The sequence below is a fragment of the Peromyscus californicus genome, unplaced genomic scaffold (assembly GCF_007827085.1).
Source record: "Peromyscus californicus insignis strain IS unplaced genomic scaffold, ASM782708v3 Scaffold_12__1_contigs__length_115047231, whole genome shotgun sequence".
Lineage (NCBI taxonomy): Eukaryota > Metazoa > Chordata > Mammalia > Rodentia > Cricetidae > Peromyscus > Peromyscus californicus.
Window position 1 is genome coordinate 67,645,724 of NW_026294413.1, and position 25,750 is coordinate 67,671,473.

Below are 25,750 nucleotides of genomic sequence, written 5' to 3' on the forward strand. Positions count from 1 at the left end.
TCTCCATCATGGCTGCTCAGATGAGTCTAACAACTTCTGTGCTTTACAACCATGCAGATCTGAGCACTTTCCTACCTCTTATTCCTCTACAAGCGAAGCCATGTGCGGTTCCTCCCAATAGGGCCTCAGCCCTGTGGTGCCAGCCCAGCTTAGGCCCTGGCAGAGAGGTACCTCTCAAAGGTCCAGGCCAGAAGTGGCATCACACAGGGACCATGGAAGCCAGGGCTCCCATCGTCTCTCTCCAGAACCCTGTATTCCACTCCCACATGCTCTGGCCTAGGGAAGCTCTTCCCAGTCTGCTCAGTTCCTCCTGTGTGCTCAGCATCCACAGCAGCAGGGTCACTCAGCAGCAGGAGCCCCTCTGAGCATGTCCATCTCAGTCACTACTTTACTCTAGGATAGGAGGCCATGATGGTCACATGGCCTATGTCTGTCTTTGACATCCACAAGGGCAAAAGAACTAGAAATCTCTACTTTTTCATCAGTGTGCACTGAAGTGTATCAGGTTTGGGAATGACTTTAGTCTATTATCTTCTACTGGGAAACTGTTCAGAAAAGCATTTTTTTTCAACTAGTAGAGAGGATATTTCTTACAGAATAAGACAAATGAGAAGGCCTATTGTATTTATTTAAAGGTAACAGATACAGAGCCATTATGCAGATTTAAATCATAAGAGATGCGCATATTCAGAAGTATAAATCATTAACAGAATTAAATGGGAATCAAGGAAAATAGAAAGCAATGCTGTGAAGAAATACCTCTAAATTTTACAATTTTGTGTTTACTGCGGCATCTATAGGTCCTAAGACTACCTGTTAGTCTCATTTTTAGGAAGTCTTGACATGAGACAGTAGCCAGAAGATCTGCCTTTTTGTTAAATAAAAGTCTCCCTGTCTTGGACTCACATTGCTAAAAAAATAAAATAAAATAAAATAAAAATCAAAGCTGTCAGGCATGGTTGCTCATGTCTTAACCCAGCATTGGGAGGCAGAGACATGCAGATCTCTGAGTCCAAGGCCAGTCCAGGTTACAGAGAGAGACTCTGTATCAAAACAAACATAAAAAATGCTTGCTTCATTTAACTCAAATAAACCTAAAACTCCAAGCAACCTGGGCTTCAGGGGCCTCTTCTGTCAAACTCTTAACAGATAACATGACTTATGGCTACAGCTTAATGCCTCCCTGTCCCAAATAACAGAGCATCCCATTCTTCTGGGAGATGAAGTAAAATCTCCCTTTGGGTCAGGATACTTTCAAAGACATGATTTATACAGGCCCAGATGCAGGTGTCACACAGTTTCTGATAGGGAACTGGAAAACAAACACGTCCTGGAGACATATAAGGATCTAGCTATTAGAGACAATGAAAACAAAGAAGAGTGCAGAATCAAGGGAATAATGTATGTCAGAAATCATACAATCACATATGTGTTCAGTTTAGGTGTTACATTTACTTTGAGGAGAAGGTACTATGGCTTAAATAACTTTGTAAACCATTTGTTATTCGTCTTCAGAGAGGAGATAGCAATACATTTCTACCACAAGTCATAACTGAGCTGACAACCAGCATCAACGATGTTCAGATAGAGGCTGAACTGTGCCTAGGATTCTCTGGCCACCAAGGCACAGGTGATCTCAATGTCATCTAATTTGTGGTCAGTAATTTGGTGCCATCCTACACAAAAGATGAGCCCATGCTCAGACCTCCCATGGAGAGAAACCTCTGAGGTCCTCCACAGCTGCATGGTGAAGGTGTTCAAAGCCACCTTGCTTTGCTCCCTTGAGCACAAATTGGAGTGGATTCAGAGGCAGGTAAAAGCCTTAAACACACACTGCTTCAGATTTCTCAGCTCTACAGAAGAATCTCTCAGCCGTTCCCATTTCAAAAGAGGTTACTCTGCTCCCCTAAAATCTCTGTACTGGGGATTCCAGACTGAGTACAAGTAAACAGCTGGCTGAAGGAAGCCTCCAGACCCAGGCCAGGTGGGAGTTTCCACTCTCCGTGGGGCCTGGGCTTCTGCTCCGGGGCTGTTGCAGAACCCCGAGTTGTGCATGGCCGAGGTGGGAGCATGCCAGGGCTATGGAGGCAGAGGCTTCCTTCGGCGTGGGCTTTGCTCCTTCTGCCGTTCTTGCGACTGCTGATGCCCGCAGCCCCCGAACCCCACCAGGGGTCCTACAAGCCAGTGATCATGGTGCACCGGCTCTTTGACAGTTCATACAGCTTCCGCCACCTGCTGGACTATATCAATGAGACACACCCTGGGACTGTGGTGACAGTGCTCGATCTCTTCGATGGCAGAGAGAGCTTGCGGCCCTTGTGGGAACAGGTGCAAGGGTTCCGAGAGGCTGTGGCCCTCATCATGGAAAAGGCCCCTGAAGGGGTGCATCTCATCTGCTACTCCCAGGGGGGCCTGGTGTGCCGAGCTTTGCTGTGTGTCATGGATGAGCACAATGTGGATTCTTTCATCTCCCTCTCTTCCCCACAGATGGGACAGTATGGAGACACAGACTCTCAGAAGTGGCTGTTCCCTACATCCATGTGGTCTAACCTCTATCGGGTCTGCTATAGTCCTTGGGGCCAAGAATTTTCCATCTGCAACTACTGGCATGATCCTCACCATGATGACATGTACCTCAATGCCAGCAGCTTCCGGGCCCTCATCAATGGGGAGAGAGACCATCCCAATGCTATTGTGTGGTGGAAGAACTTTCTCCGAGTGGGCCGCCTGGTGCTGACTGGGGGTCCTGACGATGGAGTCATCACTCCCTGGCAATCTAGTTTCTTTGGTTTCTATGACGCCAATGAGATGGTCTTGGATATGGAGGAGCAGCCAGTTTATCTGCGAGACTCCTTTGGGTTGACGTCTCTCTTGGCCCGGGGGGCCATAGTGAGGTGTCCGGTGGCTGGGATCTCATACCACCTGGCACTCCAATCGCACGCTCTGTGATAATTGCATTGAACCATGACTCTCCTGAAGATGTCCTCAGAGTGGTGGCCTTGGGAAGCAGATGCCAGGCTCTGGCATGCCTGTGACCACCTCATCGCTCCCACACTGCCCCACCCCAATAGGGCTCCCTGAATCCTCCCCTCTGCTCCTCTGTGAATGACAAGTTCTGGTCCCCTACCTCATGTCATCATCTGGGGACATCTCCGTGCGTTCCCTTTCTCCCAGGGCTGAGGTTGGGAAGTGAGCACCGGGTTTCTAACGGGCTTCATGCTGCTGCTCCTCCTCCGGGTCTGGCTGTGCCGGAGGAGAACCCAGCCCCTGCCCACCACAGGGGTCTCCTTCCAGGCCACTCAGGACATTTTTAGCTTCTGTTATCCCCGTGTTCCCTTTTCTCAACTTCCCTGTCGCCAGCCTCCCTGCCAAGAGGGACACCCGTAAGAGGGGTTCTGCGGTTAACCTATGGGGACAGTTCCACTTTTGAAGTGTCAGTGTTGGGGAATATCTGTGGCCTGCAAGTCCCACCTCAGGTTTGGGGATCTCCCAGTCCCTATGATCAGTGTTTGGGTATTCCCTGGGAACCTAGGTTCTTTGAGGCCCCATACCCTCTTTTAACTATCCTTGAGCGGGTGTTCTCTGTATTTATAGAAATAAGTTCCATTTCCTCAGTGGGAAAAAAAAAATCTCTATACTGATTTTCTGCACCTGGGAAAGAAATGCTTCAACTCATCAAGACCCAACTTCTTTGCTCCTCCAGGCCATTGCAGTCCAGCATGCCAGGGAGAGCTGTAAGACACATCTGAAGGACACAACCAGACACAAGAACACAATGTGTTCTTTATGGTGGGGAACACATGCTGGTATACCTCCAATGTCCTGTCCAACTTCCTAAGTCCCCCAGCACCACTTTCCCGGACTTAGAGAATAGAGAGTTTCTGTTCTCTATTTGTGTCCCATTCCACCTTTCTTTCCATGGTGGTTTTTAGTGAGGATGTCTCCTAGGCTCCTGTGTTTGAACACTTGGTACCCAGTTGGTGATGCTGTTGGGGATGTGAGGAAATATAGTCTTTGTGGAGGAAGACCTTTGCTGGGGCAGGCTTTGAGGATACAAAGACTCATACCATCCCTAATTCTCTCTCTCTCTATGTTCTGGTGTGTGTGTGTGTGTGTGTGTGTGTGTGTGTGTGTGTGTGTGTGTGTGTGTGTTTACAGTAAATGTAATCCCTCATTTGATGTAATCCCTCATTTGATGACACATTTGGAATCACATGCCCTAGTCTTTCTCCTGGAAGTTGCCTTGGTCATGGTGTTTTATCACAGTAATAGAAAAGTAACTAATACACACACTTTTAAGCAACAGACATATTTTACCTCTACAGAAAGGCAGGAATGGATTTATTTACCATATTTCTTAGGAGTAGTTGGCCTGAAGCATTGTGGGAGAGTCTGCAAAGCACACAGTCACAGCTGAATGACAACTTTCTGCAGGGTCAGGCTGCTACCTTACATGATGTAGTTCATCCTCTAAACTAGGAATGAAATTTTCATCTATGGCTACAATACATGGTTTCCAAATCAAAGACATGTGCAGACAACTCCCCTCCTAGAAAGGACTGTACTCAACGGTGCTGGTTTCTGAACCATGTATGGTGTTTTTCACCTGTAATTCTGGTAGTCTATGGACAGGGATCGGTGGATAGACGTTTCAAACTCAGCCTCAGCCACTTAGTGGGATCCTGTCTGGAAAATGAGCATCTCTCTGTTCGAATTGAGTTTGAATTGCCCAGAATTTTAGTTCCAGAGAAATGACTCAACATAAGTACTGGATTAATATATAGCTTGGTGATCTATTCTGATTTCAGGGAAATAGGGTTCACTGAAATGTCTCTCAACGTTTAATGGCTCCTAATTAAATCTATCACAGACTTTTGTAGCATGATAAAGGAAAGACCACTAAGACACCATTACAATCAAGTTTATGGTCACTGTAGCAGATAGAGAATCCTTGTAGCTTAAACACTTGAGGTCAGAGTCCCATGAGAAGCTTCCAGAGGTCCTTTAAGGCCCCCTCCTCATATGATGCCCCAGCTCATTTGGCCAATGACCATACCACTTAATGCCAAGCAAAGTGACAGTCTGGGCTCACTGCTGTATGATACCAGGAAACCATGTTGTGACAACCCAGCGGAGACCTTCCTATTGTAGTTTGGTCTCTCTACAGGAGAGGCAGAAAGTTTGCAATGGACCCAGATGTGTCCTGCTTCCCCACAGTGTCCTTAGAATGCTATTGTCTGCAAGCCATCATGAATAGCTACCTACAGAATTTCATACAATTTCACCTAAGTAGCTGATGTGTTCCCTAGAATAGAGAAAGATATGAATACATAGAATTCTTTTTGTCTCTCTGTGCTTTCCCAGCCAATACCAATATTTGCATGTTTTGTATAGCTAATTTATTTGAAATAACAGCTTTAAATTTTATATTCAGCCGGAGGGTCGTGGCACATGCCTTTAATCCCAGCACTCAGGAGACAAAGTCAGGTGAATCTCTGAGAGTTAGAGGCCTCCCTGGTCTATAGAGCGAGTTCCCACACAGGCACTAAAACTACACAGAGAAACCTTGTCTCAAAAACACAAAACAAAACAAAAAAACAACAAAACAAAACAAAAACAATAAACAAAACTTTTACATTAATCACGTATTTTCAGGCTTCAAAGTTATGTTACATGTATGCCAAGTAGAATGATTAAATCAAACTATTATCAAACTAATTGACATATTCACAAATTTAAATAGCTTTCATTTTTGTAGTGAGAACATAAATTTGTTTGACAGTTTTTAAAAGCACAATAAGTACAATGTATCATTAACATATTATGCAGTAGATTTCAAAAAGTAATTTCTCCCCCTCATTGAAGTTCTGTACTTTTTCTTCAACAGCTTCCAGTTCTAATCTGCCCAGTCTCCATTAATCACTATTTTCTCTACTTCTACAAATTCTGTTGTTTTAGATTTTAAACGCAGTGAGATCATTCATTATTTTTTCAACTGTCCCTAGCTTATTTAGCTTGGGATCATGTCTCAGTTTCACCTGTATCATTGCAAATGATAGAATTTTATCATATATTTAATTCTGGATAATGAGCCGGAAAGATGGCTCAGTGGTTTAGAGCACTTGTTGCTCCAGCAGAGAACTCAGGTTCAATTCCCAGCATGCACATGATTTCTCATAAACATCCCAACTCCAGGTCCAGGACATCCCTTGCCCTATTTTAACCTCCATGAGCAACACACACACACACACACACACACACACACACACACACACACCCCTGTTCTTAGAGAAGGGCAGCCTGTCTCACCTCCCAGAGCTAATCTCACACAGCTCTAACTGTGGTGATATTTTAATTGTGCTGAAATGTGATTTTATTTGTATGTTAATAAATAAAGTTTGCCTGGAGATTAGAGGTCATTAGTGAGCCAGGAATAGAAGTCTGGTGGTGGTAGCCCATGCCCTTAATCTGATCAGATGGCAGGCAGAGTTTCTGTGTGGTCAAGGACACAGCCAAGCATTGGTGACCCTTGAGTCTTTAATCCCAGTACCAACCATAGAGACCAGGATGTCTGTACAGACAGGCAGTGACAAGAAAGTCATGTGGCTGTGCTTAGAGCCAATGAGAAGGCAGAACAGGAAAGCAATAAAACTCAAGACACACAGGAAGAAGGTCTCTCTCTCAGGGGAAGAACAGCAGCAAGTTTTAAGATAAGGTAGTCTTGGCTCTTTGCTAGTGCTCGGATCTCTTGGGCTTTTAACTCTGTATTTGTCTCTGCATTTCTTATTTAATAAGACTGTTTAGAATTTTGTCTACATTTGGCGCCCAATGTGGCAAGAATTCATTAAAAAACATTGGTGGTTACAGGTCCCGGCTCAGCCAGAGTTTACAGGCCCCAGGCCCAGCCAGAGGTATAATCAGTCCAGTCTGGCTGCACTTGACTGTAGCTGCAGCAGCTACCTACAGCTGGAGCACCTTGTGGCCAGATCACCAACTCACCTGGTCAGAGCTTAAGGAAGCCAAAGTTCAGGCCCGAATTGGCTCAAGTCACAGCACGTGGCACGTAGCTTTTTTCTCTTCTCTTGATAGATAGTAGGCTCTCTCTTTCTCTCTCTCTCTCTCTCTCTCTCTCTCTCTCTCTCTCTCTCTCTCTCTGCACAACCATGCTAGGTAGCTGTTTTGAAATTCCCTTGGGTTTCTACTGTACTATGCAGATTTGGTAAGTCAATTAAGGTATCAGATATCTTAAAGGGAGAAACTACTTAAAAGAGAAAAATTTTCCCCACATTAAAAACATGGGAAATATCTTTACAATAGAAGGAAATTGTCTTTGTTTGATAAAACATTAGGCAGTCTGAAAATGGAACAATTGCAAGAGAGGATTAATGTTGATGGGTGGTATGTAATATCAATTACACATATTATTAGTTTACTCCTTCTTATTTTACAATTTTAAAAGAGAGTCAATTTAAGTACCAGGATAAAAGCTTTAGAAAAACCTGTTAAAATGAATTCTTGAGAAATTCAGACTCAGAAGAATTTAAGGGTGAAATTATTTCAGAATTGGATTATAAGGTTACAGAAAGAAATCCTGTTTTCAAACAATCAAACTTAACTTATCTAGTAACTGTACAGCAGCTACCTGATCATGTACAAACTAATTGGACTCCAGTTGAAATGTTATATTTAAGAAGGTTTAAGGAGGCAATAGTATCTTATGGCATGCATTCTCCATTTGTAAAGCAAATGTTAAACTCCTGGTCAACTTGTAATAGGACTATCCCTCAAGACTGGAAAGAATTGGTAACCACTGTCCTGGAACCCAGAGCACAGCTCCAGTGGCATATGTCGTACCAAGATGTGGCTAAGACCATAGAAAGGCAATGGAGGACTAGAGGTGTGGAAATTTCCCAGGATCAGCTTCTTGGAGAAGGCCAATATGATGAAATATAAAGACAATGCTTATACAATAACCAAATCTTAATTCTAGCTGTATGACAGGCATGAATGCATGGGACAGAATTGAAGAAGCAGGAAAGAAAATGGAGTCATTCACAAAAGTTATACAGGGCCCAAAAGAATCCTTCATGGATTTCTTACAAAGACTATCTTCAGCAGTAAATAGAATGGTCCTGAATTCAGAAGCTAGCCAGATAATAATCAACCCTTTGGCCTTTGAGAATGCAAATGCAGCATGCAAGAGAATAATCAGGCCATTAAAGGCAAGATCCTCACCCTTGGAGGATTGGATCAGAGACTCAACAATTAATGTTGAGTCTCATGGCCATGATGATATGTGGATAGGAGAAGCAATTTCAAAAGGTTTGAGAAACATCAGATGTTTTGGATGTGGAAAGCAAGGACATTTGAAAAGGAATTGTATTCAGGGCATTCCTAGAAACAATGCTTCTTCAAGGAGCAATGGCAACAGAATGCCCCTTTCTTCTGGAGTATGCAGAAGGTGTGGTAAGGGTAAACATTGGACCAATAAATGTAGATCAACAAGGGACATACAAGGTAATCCTTTGCCTCTGTCCTTGGGAAACTCCCAAAGGGGCCTCAGGCAGGCCCCCACAGCAAATCCAGTTCAGACCTTTCCTGCCATCAGAGAAGAAACCCCTACTCAGAGAAATTAAATAACCAAATGCCTATTGGAATAAACCAGGCTACTCAGGGTGATAGAAAAAAACTGAGGCAGAGAGAATAGAAAGTTCAGGAAAAGCCATAAAGCAATTTTTTGGCAAACTTCATTTCTGTAAATGAAAAAAGACCAAAATTAACAATAAGAATAATGATGTTTTGTTATCCGGCTTAGTAGACACAAGTGCTGACGTGATCATAATTGCACCAGAATTTTGGCATCCAACTTGGGCTCTTCAGGAGGTAAACATTCAGCTGGTAGGGACTGGAACATTATCTCAAGTGAAAAAGAGTGCAAGATGGCTCAAATATATAGGTCCAGAAGGACAGAGAGGAATTTTAAAACCATATGTGGCTAACATAGCTATGAATTTATGGGGACAAGAACTGTTACAACAATGGAATACTCACATTAAAATCACTCCAACCTCAGAGACAAATCATAAACTAACACATGTTTCTGAGAGAAATATTAGAAGGTATTATTCTGATGAGTGGTCACCAGCCATCCAGATTGTACAGGAACAAGGCACAACAACTGATGATCTTCCAAATACACCAACAGCTCTACCTTTAAAATGGTTAACAGACAAGCCTATATGGGTTCACCAATGGCCTTTAACAACAGAGAAACTCCAGGCTTTAGAAGAGCTGGTACAAGAGCAGTTAAATGCTCAGCATTTTGAAGAATCAACCAGCCCTTGGAATTCTCCTGTATTTGTTATTTTAAAAAAATCTGGTAAATGGAGAATGGTAACAGACCTTAAAGCAATTAACAAAGTAATTCAGCCAATGGGCTCTCTACAATCTGGAATTCCTTTGCCTACTTTGTTACCTAAAGAATGGCCTCTTATAGTTATCGATTTAGAAGACTGTTTCTTTTCAATACCCTTACAAGAAAAAGCAGAGAAAGATTTGCCTTCACAGTGCTTACTTATAATAGTTCTCAATCAGTTAAGCGATAACAATGGAGGGTTCTCCCACAGGGACTGTTGACTAGCCCAACCCTATGCCAATATTTTGTACAACAGCCATTCCAAGTGATATGTAAAAAATTTCCTAAGTCTATAATTTATCATTACAAGGATGGTATTTTACTAGCTGACTCAAATGCAGATACTTTAGAAAGAATGTTTGAAGAAGTAAATAAAATTTTGTCTTGTTCAGGATTACAAATTGCTCCTGAAAAATACAAAGAGAAGATTCTATTAATTATTTAGGATATAAAATAGGTTTACAAAAAATTAGTCCCCAAAAGGTGCAAATAAGGAGAGATCGATTATGGACTCTTAATGACTTTCAAAGATTATTCGGAAACATTTCTCATCTATGAAGTATTGTTGGGGTAAAAAAAAATGATGAACTGAGTAATTTGTTCTAAACCTTAGAAGGTGACAAGGACTTAAATAGTCCAAGGGAATTATCACCTAAACCTGAGAAAGAATCGGCCTTGGTAGAAAAGAAAGTACAGGACGATGCGTAGATTGTGTCAATGCAAAGCTGGATTGCATTTTGGTTATTTTACCCTCTAGGCATTCTCCTACAGGTATATTAATGCAGAGGGAAGATATTATATTGGAATGGATATTTTTACCTAATAAACTGAATAAAACATTTTAAACTTATGTGAAAAAGATCTCTGACTTGATTTTGAAAGGAAAATTGAGGCTTTGTCAATTAGCAGGAATAGACCCAGCAGAAATTGTCATACCTTTAACTAAGAAGGACATTGAAAAATTATGGGCAGTAAGTGAACCTTGGCAAAGAGCTTGCAGTGATTTTTTTGGGGAGAGATTAACAGCAAATATCCCAAAAGTGATAGAATTGATCTTATAAAGAGAGCTGATGGGATTTTGCCTTGCATTGTATGGGAAACATCCAAATCTGGAGCTTGTACATTTTATACAGATGCAAACAAACAAAGAAAGGCAGGATACAAATCAGAAAATTTAAGTAAAGTGGTTCAAAGTCCTTATAATTCAGTTCAAAAATCAGAATTGTATGCTATTCTGTTGGTATTAATGGATTTTTCAGAACCTCTCAACATAGTTACTGACTCTCAGTATGCTGAAAGAGTGGTATTACATATTGAGACTGCAGAATTTATCTCTGATGGGTCAGAATTAACTTCACTATTTATTCAGTTACAAGATATAGTCAGGAATAGGAAGCATCCCTTATATATAACTCACATCTGATCTGATACAGATCTGCCAGGCCCTCTAGCCCAAGGTGATGATGAGATTGCTAAATTATTGATAGGAAATGTGTTGGAGGCCTCAGAATTTCATAAAAAACATCATGTCAATAATAAAGGTTTAAAAAAGGATTTTTCCATAACCTGGCAACAAACCAAGGAAATTGTAAGGAAATGTCCTACTTGTTCCTTTGACAATCAGATGCCATTACCAGCAAGATGTAAATAAAGGGTACTCAGAGGAAAGAAATCTGGCAGATGGACGTGTTTCACTTTGCAGAACTTGGAAAACTGAAACATGTACACCATACCATTGAGACTTATTCAGGATTTCAATGGGCAACTGATGTGAATTCTGAAAAAGCTGATTCTCTAATCACTCATTTGCAAGAAGTTATGGCCATCATGGGTATACCTGCACAAATTATAACTGACAGTGCTCCAGCATATGTCTCTGCTAAAATAGAACAGTTTTTGCTTATTACAATATAAAGCATATTACAGATATACCACATAATCCTACAGGCCAAGCAGTTATAGAAAGATCAATCAGAACTCTAAAGGATATGCTAAATAAACAGAAAGGGGTAACAAAAAAACCAAGAAATAGATTGCACAATGCTCTATTAACTTTGAATTTTCTCAATGCTAATGAGAAAGGAACAACAGCTGCACAGAGACATTGGATAATAGAAAATGACTGCAGAATTAAATCAGCCTATATACTTCAAGGATGTGCTGGCCTCAGAATGGAAACTAGGATATGTGTTAGGTTGGGGATGAGGTTTTGCTTTTGTTTCTACAGGAGAAGATAAGCTGGGGATACCGTCAAAATTGATAAAGGTTCGATTTGAACAAGAAAGACCTCTTAATTAGAAGATGTGCTAGTTCATCAACCAGCATAACCATCCAATTTAAACTAACTTATACCATTAACACATTCCTTTTCATTTAATCAGATATAACTTGCCAAAAGGGAACCAGCCCCCCCAAAGTTAGTCTTGGAGAAAGGTTCTTGTTTTTGTCTTTTAGGAGAATGAAGGCTAAGGAATCTGAAGAACATTGGACAAATGAGACATCTGAAGAAAAAGGACAAATCATCTAGAAAAAAAATGTCCTAAGAAAAAGAGTAAGTTGGCCTATTGGTATATCATTTATAAAAATTTCATAAGTCTTCCTAAATGTTTGTTTCTGCTCTTCTCTAAAGACATTTAACACAAATGGTCTTCTTGTAGTCCCAGTTCAATTAAAAATTAAAGCAGGCTTTGGAGTTGGAGAATGGCTCTCTCCTTCTTTAAATTCAAGCATGTTGTTAAAAGGAAAATACAAACTCCCTATATCATGCCAGAAGAAAGAGCCATCTTCTGATATGGGACAGGAGAAAAAAAATTAAGGGACAATTCTATTGCTACTAATCTCAATTTTTTTATTCTATTCTGATACTTTAAACTTTTCTTAAAGTATGAATTTTATATCAAAATTTGCAAGATTAATATATATATATATTAAACTTTGTTAAGATATGAATGGCCATATAGAGTACTAACTAATTCTAGAAAAAAGGCTTCAATTAGCTGCCTATACATGTGTTTGTTTTCAAGTCTCTATCAGTTTTCTACAGGAAATCATGACCAGGCCTAACATCAAATTTGAAGTCTCCAGAAAGATGATGGGGCCCCACAACAACGATTCCATGTGGACAATAATAATACCACGAAGTTGACAAACATCATCTACAGATCAGCTTTGGACCATAAACTGCTCAGAGCAATTTTGAGATGGCTAGCTGAGATGATCCAGTTCCACAGACTACTTGAATAAGGACTTGAGATAAGTCCTGAACTTTGGCATTATTCAGAGACTGAACAACAAAGGATATAGCTACCTTTCCTAGAATTTGACAATTAACCCCAAATTTTTCTTTTCAGAATAAAGATGCCTTCTCCCATAACCAGCAGGAAGCAATTTTAAGAATGCGATGCCCACATTCCTAAAGAGGTGGTGTGGGGCAGGTGGGTTTTGGTCTTTCAATGGGTTTTGGGTCTGGGATAATTTTCATTGTTTAGGGGGTTCGTTACAAGTTGTTGTTAAGGGTTAGGAAAAGGGCTAAGCAAAGGAGATTAGATTTAAGGTTCTTGTTTTGAAAAAAAGATATATAGAAATGATAGAATAGAGGGTAGATTATTGAATCTACTCTGAAAAGTAAAGAGAAGATATAGATATGATATAGATAAAAAGATTATTCAATCTACTTTTAAAAGACAATTACTAGTTTTAAATACTTTACATTGGATTGGATTTTTATATATTGTATATAAATTATATATATTGAGATTGATATTGTTAGGAAATGCTATGCGTATATTTCTAATCTTGTTCAAGATATTGTGCTTATACAGTTCATTTAACAATGTAATGCAATTTGCTAATCCTTGAATGTTATTACCAACGATTAGCATATAAAGAAGTGAAAGTTAGTAATTCGACATTATAATCTAACTGGTAGTCATATTAGGTATGTTTTCAAGGTTGAGAAGAGATATTTTAGATAGACAGGTCATCTTCAAACCCTTCAGAGATCTACAGAATATGGCATTTAAAATGTTTTAATAACTTAGAAATTTTTTCTTTTTGTTATGACTATGAGACATGTCGGTTCCTGGCAGCACCAATCTATTTCAGAGAAGATATGGGCATTGAAGAATCTGCATATGGAGTTAACTTTCATTGTGGCAAATGTTAGCCACTGGACAACAAAGTGTCCTTGATTCGACTGCTGACAAACAGGAAAAAATGGACAGACAGGACACAAAACAAAGGACTACCGATTCTTGCCAAGACAAGTGTGGTTGTGGCTTTAGCAACAGGCATCCTCTGAGGCCAGCACAAAATGGCAACATCACTGAAGTGGCCTTTACAATCCAGAAAAAGTACAGTGCCACTTTCTTTGAAAGCAGCTTTACAGACAGTGGACGATGGCTTCTGATATGCAGTGGAACAATAGCTGAAACAGTTATTCTTTAAAGAGTAACTAGGCTGACAGAGTCTAACCTCTCAATGGTAGACTGGCATTTAATAAAAGAGATGAAGCCATCCATAAGCCAAGAAGAATGGGATGCGGAGAAGAACAGGATGCCGAGATGAAGCCACCCACAAGCCAAGAAAAATGGACAAGCTGAATTCCAAAAACATCAACAATTTTTAGAATTTAAAATCCTAAATCATGACAGGACACTAGTGGAATTCAGGTGTTTCTGGTACAGGGACTACTCTCACCGAATGTGAGGTCGAACTACAGACCTTGTGTACATCTTACTTCACAGATGAAGCTGTCAGACATGCTAAGCCTACAGGCAGAAGATACGCCCAAACGTTGCGGAGAAACCTCAGTGACTGTCCAGGCAGCTGGCTGTTTCTGTTAACTCACATTTTTTTTTTGGAAGTTGTTTGCTTGCACTTCCTGTTGTATTAGGTAATATTATTTCCTTCTTGGGTCTCTGAAGGAGTTGAAGATTAGATAGTTATAGTGAGTTGAAGATTAGATAATTATAGTTATAATTTTCCTTTTAAGAATTTCAGAAAAGAAACTCCTTAAAGAGGTGTAAGTGTATAAATTTGAAAGACATTATAAGATAGCTCTGTTAGTAATATAAGTTAGGATAGAAAGTGAATCAGGTACATTTTTGGACTTACCAAAATAGGATAGATAATGGAATATTTTCTCTGAGTCTGTCAAATGCAAAGGGACTACACATAGTTTAGGTATTTATTGCTTATATATATAGTATAGACTTATTGTACTATTGTATATAGTTTTCTTATATTAGTTATAACTCTTTTCTTTTTATTAGAATAATAGGGGGAAATGTGGTGATATTTTAATTGTGCTGAAATGTGATTTTATTTGCACGTTAATAAATAAAATTTGCCTGGAGATCAGAGGTCATTAGCAAGCCAGGAATAGAAGGAATAGACATGTGATCAATGTCAGCAAGCTAGGCAACAGCTACTCAAGAAACCAGGGGTAGGGCCCAAAAAAAGAGATCTTATGAGAATGGGAAAATGTAAAATGTAAGAAAGGACACACTTTTTGCTCAGTGCAGTCACACTGGACTTCACAGGGTCTCAGGCCCTCCTCAGCCACAGCCTAAATACCCTCTTTTCTTGGTCTTTATTCCCACTTAGCTCATAGGGTGTCAATGTGGTGACAGTGTCATTTTGACCCAAACCTGAAAACTTTCTTAACTACTGAGCCAATCAGCGAAGAGGTGCACTATTTTACAATGCCTGTGAGGTCACTGCGCACTTAAACTCCTTCATCCCTTCAAGGACTGTGTCTACTCTGCCCTCCTCCAACCTGAAAATCATCCTGGGAAGATGCCACCAGTCCTGATTCTCCTGACCCTTCTTCTGATGCTTGGCGCTAGTGGAGGTGAGTGAACACCCCTGTCCCAGAGGTGACTTCCCATAATACCTCTAAGATTCTTTGCTCAGCTTAGTCAGGAATTATCCTTCACTGAACCAGGAGATGTCTGAACCTCAGGTCCCATACCACATCCAGACCTGGAAATCTGTCACTGGCTAGATTTTCAACAAGGTCTGAAGAAGGGAGATGTCCTCAGAAGACTTAAAGCTTTTCCCTGCTCTTCATCATTTGGAGAGATGATAATCCCTAAAAAGAGAAGCAGCAGAGAATGAAAAAAAAAAACTAAGAAGTACATCATTAACTTTACTTAAGCCCAGGGCATGGGCAGCTTTAATGACCAGCCTGCAATGGGGTAAGGACACCGGCTCAAGACATTAGCATCATTTAGTAACCTCCACCCTCAGCCTGCTGAAAAATGAGGACCAGGGTGACAAGATGCCTACATTGCACACTCCACTAGCTTTGCAGTCTTGTTTTGGTTGGCCTCTCCAATTCTTTGTGCAGGTCCCCAGCTATTCACATCTGGCCAGCACACAACTCCAATGTCCCCTTGCCCCTGAATCCCATGAGCTCTGAATTACCAGCACTTTAAGTGGAAGTCACTTATCCATGCAACCAAAGCATTTATTGGGAACACAAGATGTATTGGCCACCAGAATAGGAGAATTTTAGAAACCTCCTCTCTATAGAGTTTGGAGTTAAAAGTGACAAACTGGTACAAATCAAGACATTAGAGGTGTCACGGAGACTCACTAACACAGAAAGACTAACAGTGAGACTCCCAGGATCCTCTTGGCTTCTGTCATCAGGAAGATAGAGATGGTCCCTCCACATATTTGTAAAGTAGGGCCTGAGGATAAGTGTGACCCACCACTTCTCAGAATAGTATTCTGAGGCTAAAAACTCCACAAAGATTATTCTATGTGTAGGGAATTCTGTCCACTACAGGCTTGGGGAACTGCAGATCCCATAGCCTTTACCTTCTCCTTAGATCTTGCCTCCTGATCACACCTGCTGCTCCCAGACACCCCATATTCTATCCTTTCCTTTCAGAGGAGATCATCGGGGGACATGAGGTCAAGCCCCACTCCCGCCCCTACATGACATTTATTAAGTATGTAGATTCCAATGGGAATAGGAAATACTGCGGAGGCTTCCTGGTTCGAGACAACTTCGTGCTGACAGCTGCTCACTGCCTGGGAAGGTGAGGAGAAGCAGCTAGCCCAGGTTTTCTGAGACCCCAACAGGTGTTTCCATCCTCTACCTGCGGATGCTCCTGTGAGAGCACACTAGAGGGCAGGACTGTGAAAATGGAAGTCTGAAAACAGGGACACGGAGGTCAAAGGGTGAGAGGTCAGAGCCAGCAGCACCCTTGAGGAGAAAGCAGCTACCCTGGCCAGACTAAAGCAGTGGCTGAGGGTGAAAGGACACATTGAGAGTCAGTGCAAACTTTGGAATATTTCCTAGAAGCAAGAGGAAGCCTCCAGGACTCTAATGTTCTTGAGAAGCAGAGTAGCAGGTCAAACCCTGAGGCCCTCCTGTCTCCTCAAGTCCCCTCAGCTAGAGCCCATTCCTGCCCACCCTGCCTCTTAAACCTCCTGGATGTGTCCTCTCTCACTCACCATCTCTCATCTCCACTCTGCTCTCTACAGCTCAATGACAGTCATTCTTGGGGCCCACAACATCAAGGCACAGGAGGATACCCAGCAGATCATCCCTGTGGCAAAAGCCATTTCCCACCCAGACTACAATCCTAATGACCACTCCAATGACATCATGCTCTTAAAGGTGAGACCTGCCACCCCCACATCCACACACACCTCCACCCACACCTCACCCACCCCTGGTGCCTCTGCTCTGCTTGATGCAAGGCTTGCCCCTCCCCTCCTGCTCTCATCCTGCTCCTTCCCTCCCTGCCATCCTGGTTTCAAAGTGTCCCAGGTCAGCAGGCTCCTGGCTAAGCTGGTCTCTCCTGCCTCTTCCCTATCAGCTGCAGAGGAAGGCCATTAGAACGAAAGCTGTGAGCCCACTCAAGCTGCCCAGGGCCAATGCCCAGTTGAAGCCAGGGTATGTGTGCCACCTGGCTGGCTGGGGGAGAAAGTCTCTCCATGCCACTAAAGGAACGGATCTCCTGCAAGAGGCAGAATTTACCATACAGGATGACCAGAAATGCAAACGCCTCTTCCACAACTACATCAAGACTAAAGAGATTTGTGCTGGAGACCCAAAGGAAATACAGGCTGTTTTCAAGGTGGAAATCAAGCAATTAACATGCAAAATGCAGGGAGAGAGGAACCTGGGGCGGGGGGAGTCCTGGGTGTGAGATTGGCCAAAACCTCAAGCCCCAAATAAGAGCAGAGACATCCCAAAAGTTCAGCTTTGAGTCCCTCCGTGGATTAGCAAGAGTGGAAAGTGGGAAACATCCACCATCCCAAAGCAGCATAAATTATCCCAGAATGTCCCTGAGGACTTCAGGGAGAGCCTTGGACTAAGCTAGAAGGAAAAGTGAGGGCTCCCTGGAGCCCACATCCTGAGGGAGTTTGAAAACCGGTCCTGGCCCTGATCTAACAGTTAACCTTCTCAGGAGGAAGTACAGACGGCAGAGTCAGGGAACCAGACTCAGTTCTTCCTTTCCCCTTCCCACAGGGTGACTCTGGAGGACCCCTCGTGTGTGACAACAGAGCTTATGGAGTTTTATCCTACGGAGAAGATGAGACCATTGCTCCAGGAATCTTCATTAAGGTCGTGTCCTTCCTGCCGTGGATAAGAAGAAGCATGAAGCCTTCTAACAGGTGCTAGGCCAGCTGTGCCTGACAAGCTTGTCTGGACACAGGCCAGAACCACATGGAGTGGGCAGCAAGGTGAAAACTCATAATAAATTGATCTCCTCGGTGTATACAGCTGAAGTCCTTTATTGTTTGAGCCTCTCTTGTGTGCACCTCGGTGGTCCAGGCAGACTTCATGTCAGTTCTGGGCTTTTCTTCCTCCTTCTTCCCCAGCCCCTCCCCCATCTGGACCTTCAGGCTAGACAATTCCACATATTCATCACCCCATACACGGTGGGGTTAGTGAGTTGTTTGTTTTTATTTACTTTTTTATTTTTTTTTAACCTTTTTAGAGCACTATTAGGAGGAGAGAGAGAGACAGAGACAGACATAGAGACAGAGACAGAGAGACCACGCAGCAGGAAAGTACAGAGAGAATACGGAGAGAGCTGTTTTTACTTTTGAGGTAGGATCTCACTATATAGCTCTGGCTGGCCTGGACTTTACAGAGATTTGCTGCATATGCTTCCCAAGGGATGAGATTAAAGGGGTGTGCCACGATATCCAACTACATGCATATTTAATACCCAGATCTTCAAGGTTGGTTTTCTTACAACACAATCAGGAGTCTACACTCAGTCTTTCCTTTTCATACTTAGCCCTTCACAAAAGAACCTCCTCAGGACCAGGAAAGCTACCATTTCTAAACCACCTTCATCAAGATAATTGAACAAGGCATTGGGGTGAAGGGAGATTGGACTCTGGGAATTTAGAAGGCCTTGGGAATCAGTTTCCTATTTTCAGGACCTCTCATATCTCTAGCAGGTCAGGTGACTCTCACCACCTGAACTGTCTGCAGTCTGGAAGGCTGAGACATCCCTCTGGTGGCCACAGGCTCACCTGGGTGCCATTTCCCCACCCAGCACAGATCTCAGGCAACTTCTGTCCCCCTTGCTGGCCTTCCAGTGTTTTCCACATGACTTCCTCCAGCCACCTGTGCCAGCCCCACCTCCTCAGCCCTGATTTAAACCAGCCTTTTACTCATTTATAAGTTCCAAACACTTGGAATCTCCTCTACCTCTTAGTCCAGTTAGACTTAGCCTGCCAGTCACCTGATGCTCACCCTTCCCACCTAGGCCAGGCTGAGCCCTGTTCCAACCCAAGTCTTCCAAGGAGAGTCTCAGCCATGACCTCCAGTCACTCAACAGCCCTGGCTCAGCTTGGAAACTCTGCTTCCCCCTGCTGGCAACATGAATTATAGCAGTTTATGAACCAGAGGGATCCAAGGGATGCTAGGCTGGAAGTATCTTTTTGACATCATCAACCAACATGTGTAGATCCTAGTTTTCTATTAGGTACACAGTAGACTCCTTCTTCACCCTCATTCTCTCGTTTCACTAGACAGGTCAGTGTGGCATAAATGGATCTATATTTGGAATTCACACAAAAAAGGAATGTTTTAAAAATAATTTAATTCTCTATATTCTTTTGTTTGTTTGTTTGTTTTTTTGTTTTTCAAGACAGGGTTTCCCTGTGTAGCTTTGCACCTTTTCTGGAACTCACTTGGTAGCCCAGGATGGTCTCGAACTCACAGAGATCCACCTAGCTCTGCCTCCCAAGTGCTGGAATTAAAGGCGTGCACCACCAACCGCCCGGCTAATTCTCTCTATTCTTATAGTGACATGGGCATAATCTTCTTTGGTTCAGAAAAGCAGTGTATGGAATTGGAAGAAAGTTGGAAACCTTCCAGTGCTGTGGTCTTCATTGTACCTCATGTGGAGCCCTCATGAAGGAGGTGGGCAGGAGAAAGACAAGCAGAGTGGCTGTAGCCTGCTTCACATTCAAACCACAGACCTGGCCTGTTGTTCAAATTTCTAAAGGTCTCATAATAAAAAAAAAAACTGGATCCAGATAGTGGTGTAAACACTGAAAATTCAGAGAGACAGACAAAGAAGCCACCGCCACGTCTCAACTCACCAATTCCCCGAATCCTCTGTTTGAAAGCCTCTGAGTCCTCAGCTGAAAAAGCTCTCACCACACTGGCCACTCCACCTGAATTATCATACATTTCATTGTGACCCATGTGATCCTATTTACATCCCTAGAACAGCACCACTAGTGAATTGTACTTTTGTATATACGTCTCACATACCTTACATCCCGCTCACAATTTTCTCTCCATCCACTCATCCCTGTCTGCCCCACCTCCTGCCCCCCCCCCAGACCCACTTGTCCTCTACTTCACTTCAGAAAAGAGCAGGCACCCCAGGGAGATCAACCTAATATGGCTTAACAAGATACAATAAGACTAGGCACAAACCCTCATATCAAGGCTGGAGGAAGCAACCCAGAAGGAGGAAAAGGGTCCCAAGAGCAGGCAAACGAATCAGAGACACACCTACTCCCACTGTTATGAATCTCACAAAAACTCCAAGCTAAACAAGCACAGCATGTATGCAGAGGATCTAGTGCAGACCACTGCTGACTCCTTGAGTGTCACTTCAATCTCTTGAGCCACTATGAGGCCTGCTATGTTGGTTCTACTGGCCATTGTGGTAGTTTGAATGTAATTGACTCCCATAATTTCATAGGGAGTGGCACTATTAGAAAGTGTGGCTTTGTTGAAGTGGGTATGGACTTGTTGGAGGAAGTGTGTCACTGTGGGAGCAGGCTTTGAGGTTCCTATGCTAAGAATACTGTTCAGTGAGTCAGTCACCTTCCCATTGCTTGCATGATACAACACTCTCAGCTCCAGCATCTCATCTGCCTCCATGGCCCCCACGCTCCTAGTCATGATAATGGACTGAACCTCTGAAACTGTTAAGTAAGCCACGTCAATTTAATGTTTTCTTTAGAAGAGTAGCCACGGTCATGGTGTCTCTTCACAGCAATAGAAACCCTAACTAAGTCAAGCATGTTCTTCTAGTGTCCTTGAACCCTCTGGCTCCTATATCCTTTCACCCCCTTTCTGCAGGGTTCCTTGAACTCAGCCTTATGTTTGGGTGTGGGTTTCTGCATCTGTTCATATCAGCCATAAGAGGAGCCTCTCTGATGATGAATGGGCTAGGCACCAATCTGTGAGCATAGCAGACTATCATTAGGAATCATTTCATTTGCGGGAGACCAGCTCCCTCTTATTCCCCCTGGGTACTCTTGAGCAGGGAGAAATGAGGAATATGTAGATAGATATATAGAGGAGAGAGACAGACAGAAAACACGGGATAGCCTCGGGAGAGCCTGGGTCAACACCCACCAGCTTCCTCTGTCTCTACTACAGGGCTTTTAAAGGAATGTCAAGGGGTGGAGCAAAAGACCTCCCCACAGCACAGCCAAGTGTAGACCTTTCCAGGCACCTGGTGTCCAGGAATGTGGTCCAGACATCCCTTAATGCAGCCCTGCTGTGTAAAGCAAGCTCAGATCTCACTAGGAAGCTTTTGTGGGCCCCGACATTTGCTGACCTTTTTTTTTTTTTTTTTTTTGGGCAGTCATGTTTGTTTCTACTCTAGGTCTCTGGGGCCATCAAGCCTCTGGTTCTTGGCCATCTAGCCATGGGCCGCAAGTGGACCAGAGATTGGCTGGCCACTCACACATGTTCTGCTCCACCATTATTCCAACACATGTTGCAGGCAGGACAAATTAGAGGTAGAAGGTTGTGTGACTGGGTTGTGGTCCCAATCCCATGACTGGAAGACTTGACTGGTTACAGTAGATGGACAGTTCAGGCACTGCATCTCCCAAGACACCTCCTCTAGCATCACCCTCATAGATTCTAGGGACTTTCTACTACACTAGGTTTCCACATTGCCCCAAATTCCAGTCATCTCTCCCAGTCTCCTCTCTCTCCAACCCCCTCACCTGATTGATCTCTCCACTTCCCATCCCAACCCAACCCCAGTCCATCCTCAAACTCTATTCTGTCTTGCAGCAGGCTTTTTCTTTTGGGGCCACCAACCAACTTCCAAATCAATACATAGAGACTTCTTATTATTATGAATGCTCAGTTTAGCTTAGGCTCATTTCTGGCTAGCTCTTTTAACTTAAATTGACCTGTTTCTCTGTATTTACCTTTTGCCGTGGTGCTTTTTACATTTTCTTTCTGTATGTCCTACTTGTCCTGCTGTTTCTATGTCTGTTGGGAGCTGCCTGGCTTCTGGATCTGGGAATGTCCCCCTCTTTCTCACCATTCTTTTCTCCTTCTTCCCCTGTTCCTTCCTCTCAAGATTCCTCCTATTCATTCTCTCTGTCCACCAGCTCTGCCTTGCCCTCTCCTGCTTGGCCATTGGCCATTCATCTGCTTATTAGACCAATCAAGTGCCTTAGGCAGGCAAGGTGCAACAGCAACACCTTCTTAAATCATTAAACAAATGCAGCATAAACAGATGCCACACATCTTTACATAGTTAAATATTCCACAACACTGCCTCCCTTTCACAGGGAGATCCAAGTGGCCACCTAAACCCTCCTTGTTGATTAGCCTCTCTAGGTCTGTGGATTGTAGCATGATTATCCTTTACTTAACATCCTATATCCACTTAAAAATGAGTACATACCATGTTTGTGTTTCTGGGTCTGGGTTACTTTTCTTAGGATGATTTTTTTCCTACATTCATCCATTTTCCTACAAATTTCATGATGTCTTGTTTTTAAACACCTGAGTAGTACTCCATTGTGCAACAGACCACATTTTGTTTATCCAGTATTCTGTTGAGGGACATCTAAGTTGTTTCCAGTTTCTGGCTATTATTCGGAAAAAAAAAAAAAAAGCTACTATGAACATAGTTGAGCAAGTGTCCTTATGGTAGGACAGAGCGTCCTGTGTCTATATACCACCAGGAGTGGTATAGCTTGGTCTTCAGGTAGATCAATTCCCAATTTTCTGAGGAACTGCCGTATTGACTTCCATAGTGGCTGGACAAGTTTGCACACCTTGCTGAACATCCTAGCCAGCCTGAGCTGTCACCTGTGTTATTGATCTTAGCCACTCTGAGATAGAATCTCAAAGCAGTTTTGTTTTGCATTTACCTGATAGCTAAGGATGTTGAATACTTCTTTTAGTGTTTCTCAAACCACTGATTCCTCCATTGAGAACTCTCTGTTTAGACTTGTACCACATTTTTTAGTTGGATGATTTGAATAGCTGACGACTAGTTTCTTGAATTCTTTACATATTTTGAATATCGACCTTCTGTCAGATGTGGAGTTGGTGAAAACCTTTTCCCATGCTCTAGGCTGCCATTTTTCCTACTGACTGTGTCCTTAGCCTTACAGAAGCTTTTCAGTTTCATGGGGTCCCATTTACTAATTGTTGATTTTAGTACCTGTGCTATGGGGGTCTGTTCAGGAAGTTTTCTCCTGTGCGTATGCATTCAAGGCTATTCTCCACTTTCTCTTCTATCAGGTTCAGTGTATCTGGTTATAGGTTGAGGTCTTTGATCCACTTGGATTTGAGTTTTGTGCAGGTGTTAAATCTGGATATATTTGCTTTCTTCTACATGAAACATCCACTGAGACAAGCACCATTGTTGAAGATGTTGTCTTTTTTCCAGTGTGTATTTCTGGCTTCTTTATTAAAAAAAAATCAGGTGTCCATAGGTACAGATTAATATAAATTGGTTAATCTAAGTTATAAGAGCTAGTTGGGAACAATAAAGGCCAAGCTTTCATAATTATTATAAGTCTCAGTGTCATTATTGGAGAGCTGGTTGTCCTAAAAGAAAGTCTGACAACACTTCAGAAAGAAATAAACCACATGCTCTCTCTCACATGTGGGATACAGACAATAATATAACACATGTGCAAACAAATGCACATGAGAGTACAATATAACATGAAGAAAGAGAACAAGAAAGCTAAAAATGTGGAAGCATGAACACAGATGATGGACATGAATTATGAGAGAATATATTAAACTAATTGGTTTCTGTCATGGATATGCTTTTTTTGGTCTTGGGGGTGGGTGGATAATCACAAAAATGTATTCAGTACTGAAAGTATAACATTTAATGTGAATTCCACAACTTCCATTCCGAATGCCAATTCTAACTGTACAGAAGAAAATTCACTGAGTGCTATAGACTTTGTGTCTGGTTAATTTTGGTGGGTGTTTTTATCTATTTAAAGGTTTTTTAATGGTAAAGTTCAAGGGTGGGGAAGTGGGTGGATCTTGGAGGTGATTGAGAGGGGAAACCATGATCAGAATATTTTGTATGAAAAGAAAATGTATCTTGAATTAAAAAAACTTTTAAAAGAGGTAAATAACAGAAGCCACTGAATTTGTATAGACCAGTTCAGGGTGTCCAACAAGTGGCCTGAGGGCTGAGTGTGGTCCAGAATTAATGTAAATACAGAACAATGTGGAACTATAAGCTCACTAGCCCTGTAAAATGAGTGAGTGCTCTTGCTATTGTTAAATAGGCATGACTTCAGTGTGATGCTTCCAGTGTTTCATGTTCCAACTGCAGACAGTCAAACTGGCACCATCATATTTTCACGTGTTCCTGGGGACTTAGTAAATGAAACATAGAGGTTATCCATGATATGTTAATCTACATTACAGACAATGGGTGTTTAATGGTATTTAGAAAGCAAGTAAGCATTCCTTCTTGATGATTAAGAACACACACACTTCAGCCATGCTTCACAAACCATCACCAAGCCACCATGATTTGCAATCAGCTGTCACAATCCACAGCTCAAATGTAGAAATACTCAAGCCTTGCTTTCTTTTTTCTTGTCAATTTTCATAGTAAAAATAAATACAGTTCCTCATCTATTACTATTTTTAATTGTAGCATGTCTTCTATACCATCATAGAAGAAAATACAGCTCAAAGAAGGGAGAAGATAGTTCAGTGAAAAATGGGCAGACAGCTACTTTTCTGTCAGGTAAATACAAGGCTCTGTTCTGTAGCAGGAATCTCAAAAAGTTCTTATTAATAAAATCAAACCTGTGGCCAGTTATTGGGGTGAATGCTGGAAGGTCAGAGAAGCAGAACAAGCCACAGCTAACCTCACCTGGCCAACTTCTCAGCTGGTCTTGTTTCCTCAGACTGGAAGCTTCTGTGTCCTCATCCCAATGGCTCTCAGCTGAACTGTGCTGCTCAAAACCTAAAAGCTTAACCAGGCCAAAAGCTTAACCAGCCAAATGCTTCTAGTTTCTGACCCTCCACACCTTATATACCTTTCTGCTTTCTACTATCACTCCGTGGGATTAAAGGCTTGCTTTCTGGGTTTAAAGGCGTGAGTCACCATGCTTGGCTGTATCCTTAAACAGATGGATTTCTGCCTCTGGAGTACTAGGATTAAAGGTGTGTGCTACCACTGCCTATCTTAAGTATCTAGTGGCTTTTCTCTTCTCTGACCCCAGATAAGTTTATTAGGGTACACAATATTTTTGGGGAACACAATACCACCACACTGTTCAAGTTTTGGTGATTGGTGAGTGTTCACAAAGGTTGTCACAGAAGAGGCATTAGATGCAAACCATGCTGCCAACCAGAGGAGCTGTCAAGGATTGCGAGCCAAGGACAAAGTAGCGGAACTGCAAAGGGATGTCTGCTCAACAACAGAATCACTGAAGTCTCAGTTTGGGGTGCTGAGGATGTGGCTCAATGGATAAGAGCATTCAAGGAACAAGCAGGAGACTCTGAGGCCAGATCCCCAGCACCCACATCAAGATGCTGAGTGGGGCTGCATGCACCTGTATCCCCAGTGCAGAGACAGG

At 42.4% G+C, this 25,750-nt stretch overlaps 2 protein-coding genes across 2 annotated transcripts; both read left to right on the forward strand.

The window, feature by feature from the left end:
• Positions 1-1,970: 1,970 nt before the first annotated feature.
• On the forward strand, positions 1,971-2,949 carry LOC128107937 (lysosomal thioesterase PPT2-like). Its single transcript, XM_052734269.1, has one exon. It carries the CDS (start codon positions 2,071-2,073, stop codon positions 2,947-2,949), a length of 879 nt encoding a protein of 292 aa, XP_052590229.1. The 5' UTR covers positions 1,971-2,070.
• Positions 2,950-15,214: 12,265 nt separating this feature from the next.
• On the forward strand, positions 15,215-18,062 carry LOC128106459 (granzyme G-like). The gene is made up of 5 exons (XM_052731974.1): positions 15,215-15,269; positions 16,317-16,467; positions 16,916-17,051; positions 17,254-17,514; positions 17,910-18,062. The coding sequence occupies exons 1-5, from the start codon at positions 15,215-15,217 to the stop codon at positions 18,060-18,062; spliced, it is 756 nt and encodes a 251-aa protein (XP_052587934.1).
• The last annotated feature ends 7,688 nt before the right edge of the window (positions 18,063-25,750 follow it).

Excerpts from the sequence above, each read along its gene's own strand:
- LOC128106459 (XM_052731974.1), top strand. The coding sequence starts at position 15,215 with ATGCCACCAGTCCTGATTCTCCTGACCCTTCTTCTGATGCTTGGCGCT. Across the intron at positions 15,270-16,316 it reads GATGCTTGGCGCTAGTGGAG|AGGAGATCATCGGGGGACAT; the intron begins GTGAGTGAACAC and ends CTTTCCTTTCAG. Across the intron at positions 17,052-17,253 it reads ATGACATCATGCTCTTAAAG|CTGCAGAGGAAGGCCATTAG; the intron begins GTGAGACCTGCC and ends CTTCCCTATCAG.
- LOC128107937 (XM_052734269.1), top strand. The coding sequence starts at position 2,071 with ATGCCAGGGCTATGGAGGCAGAGGCTTCCTTCGGCGTGGGCTTTGCTC.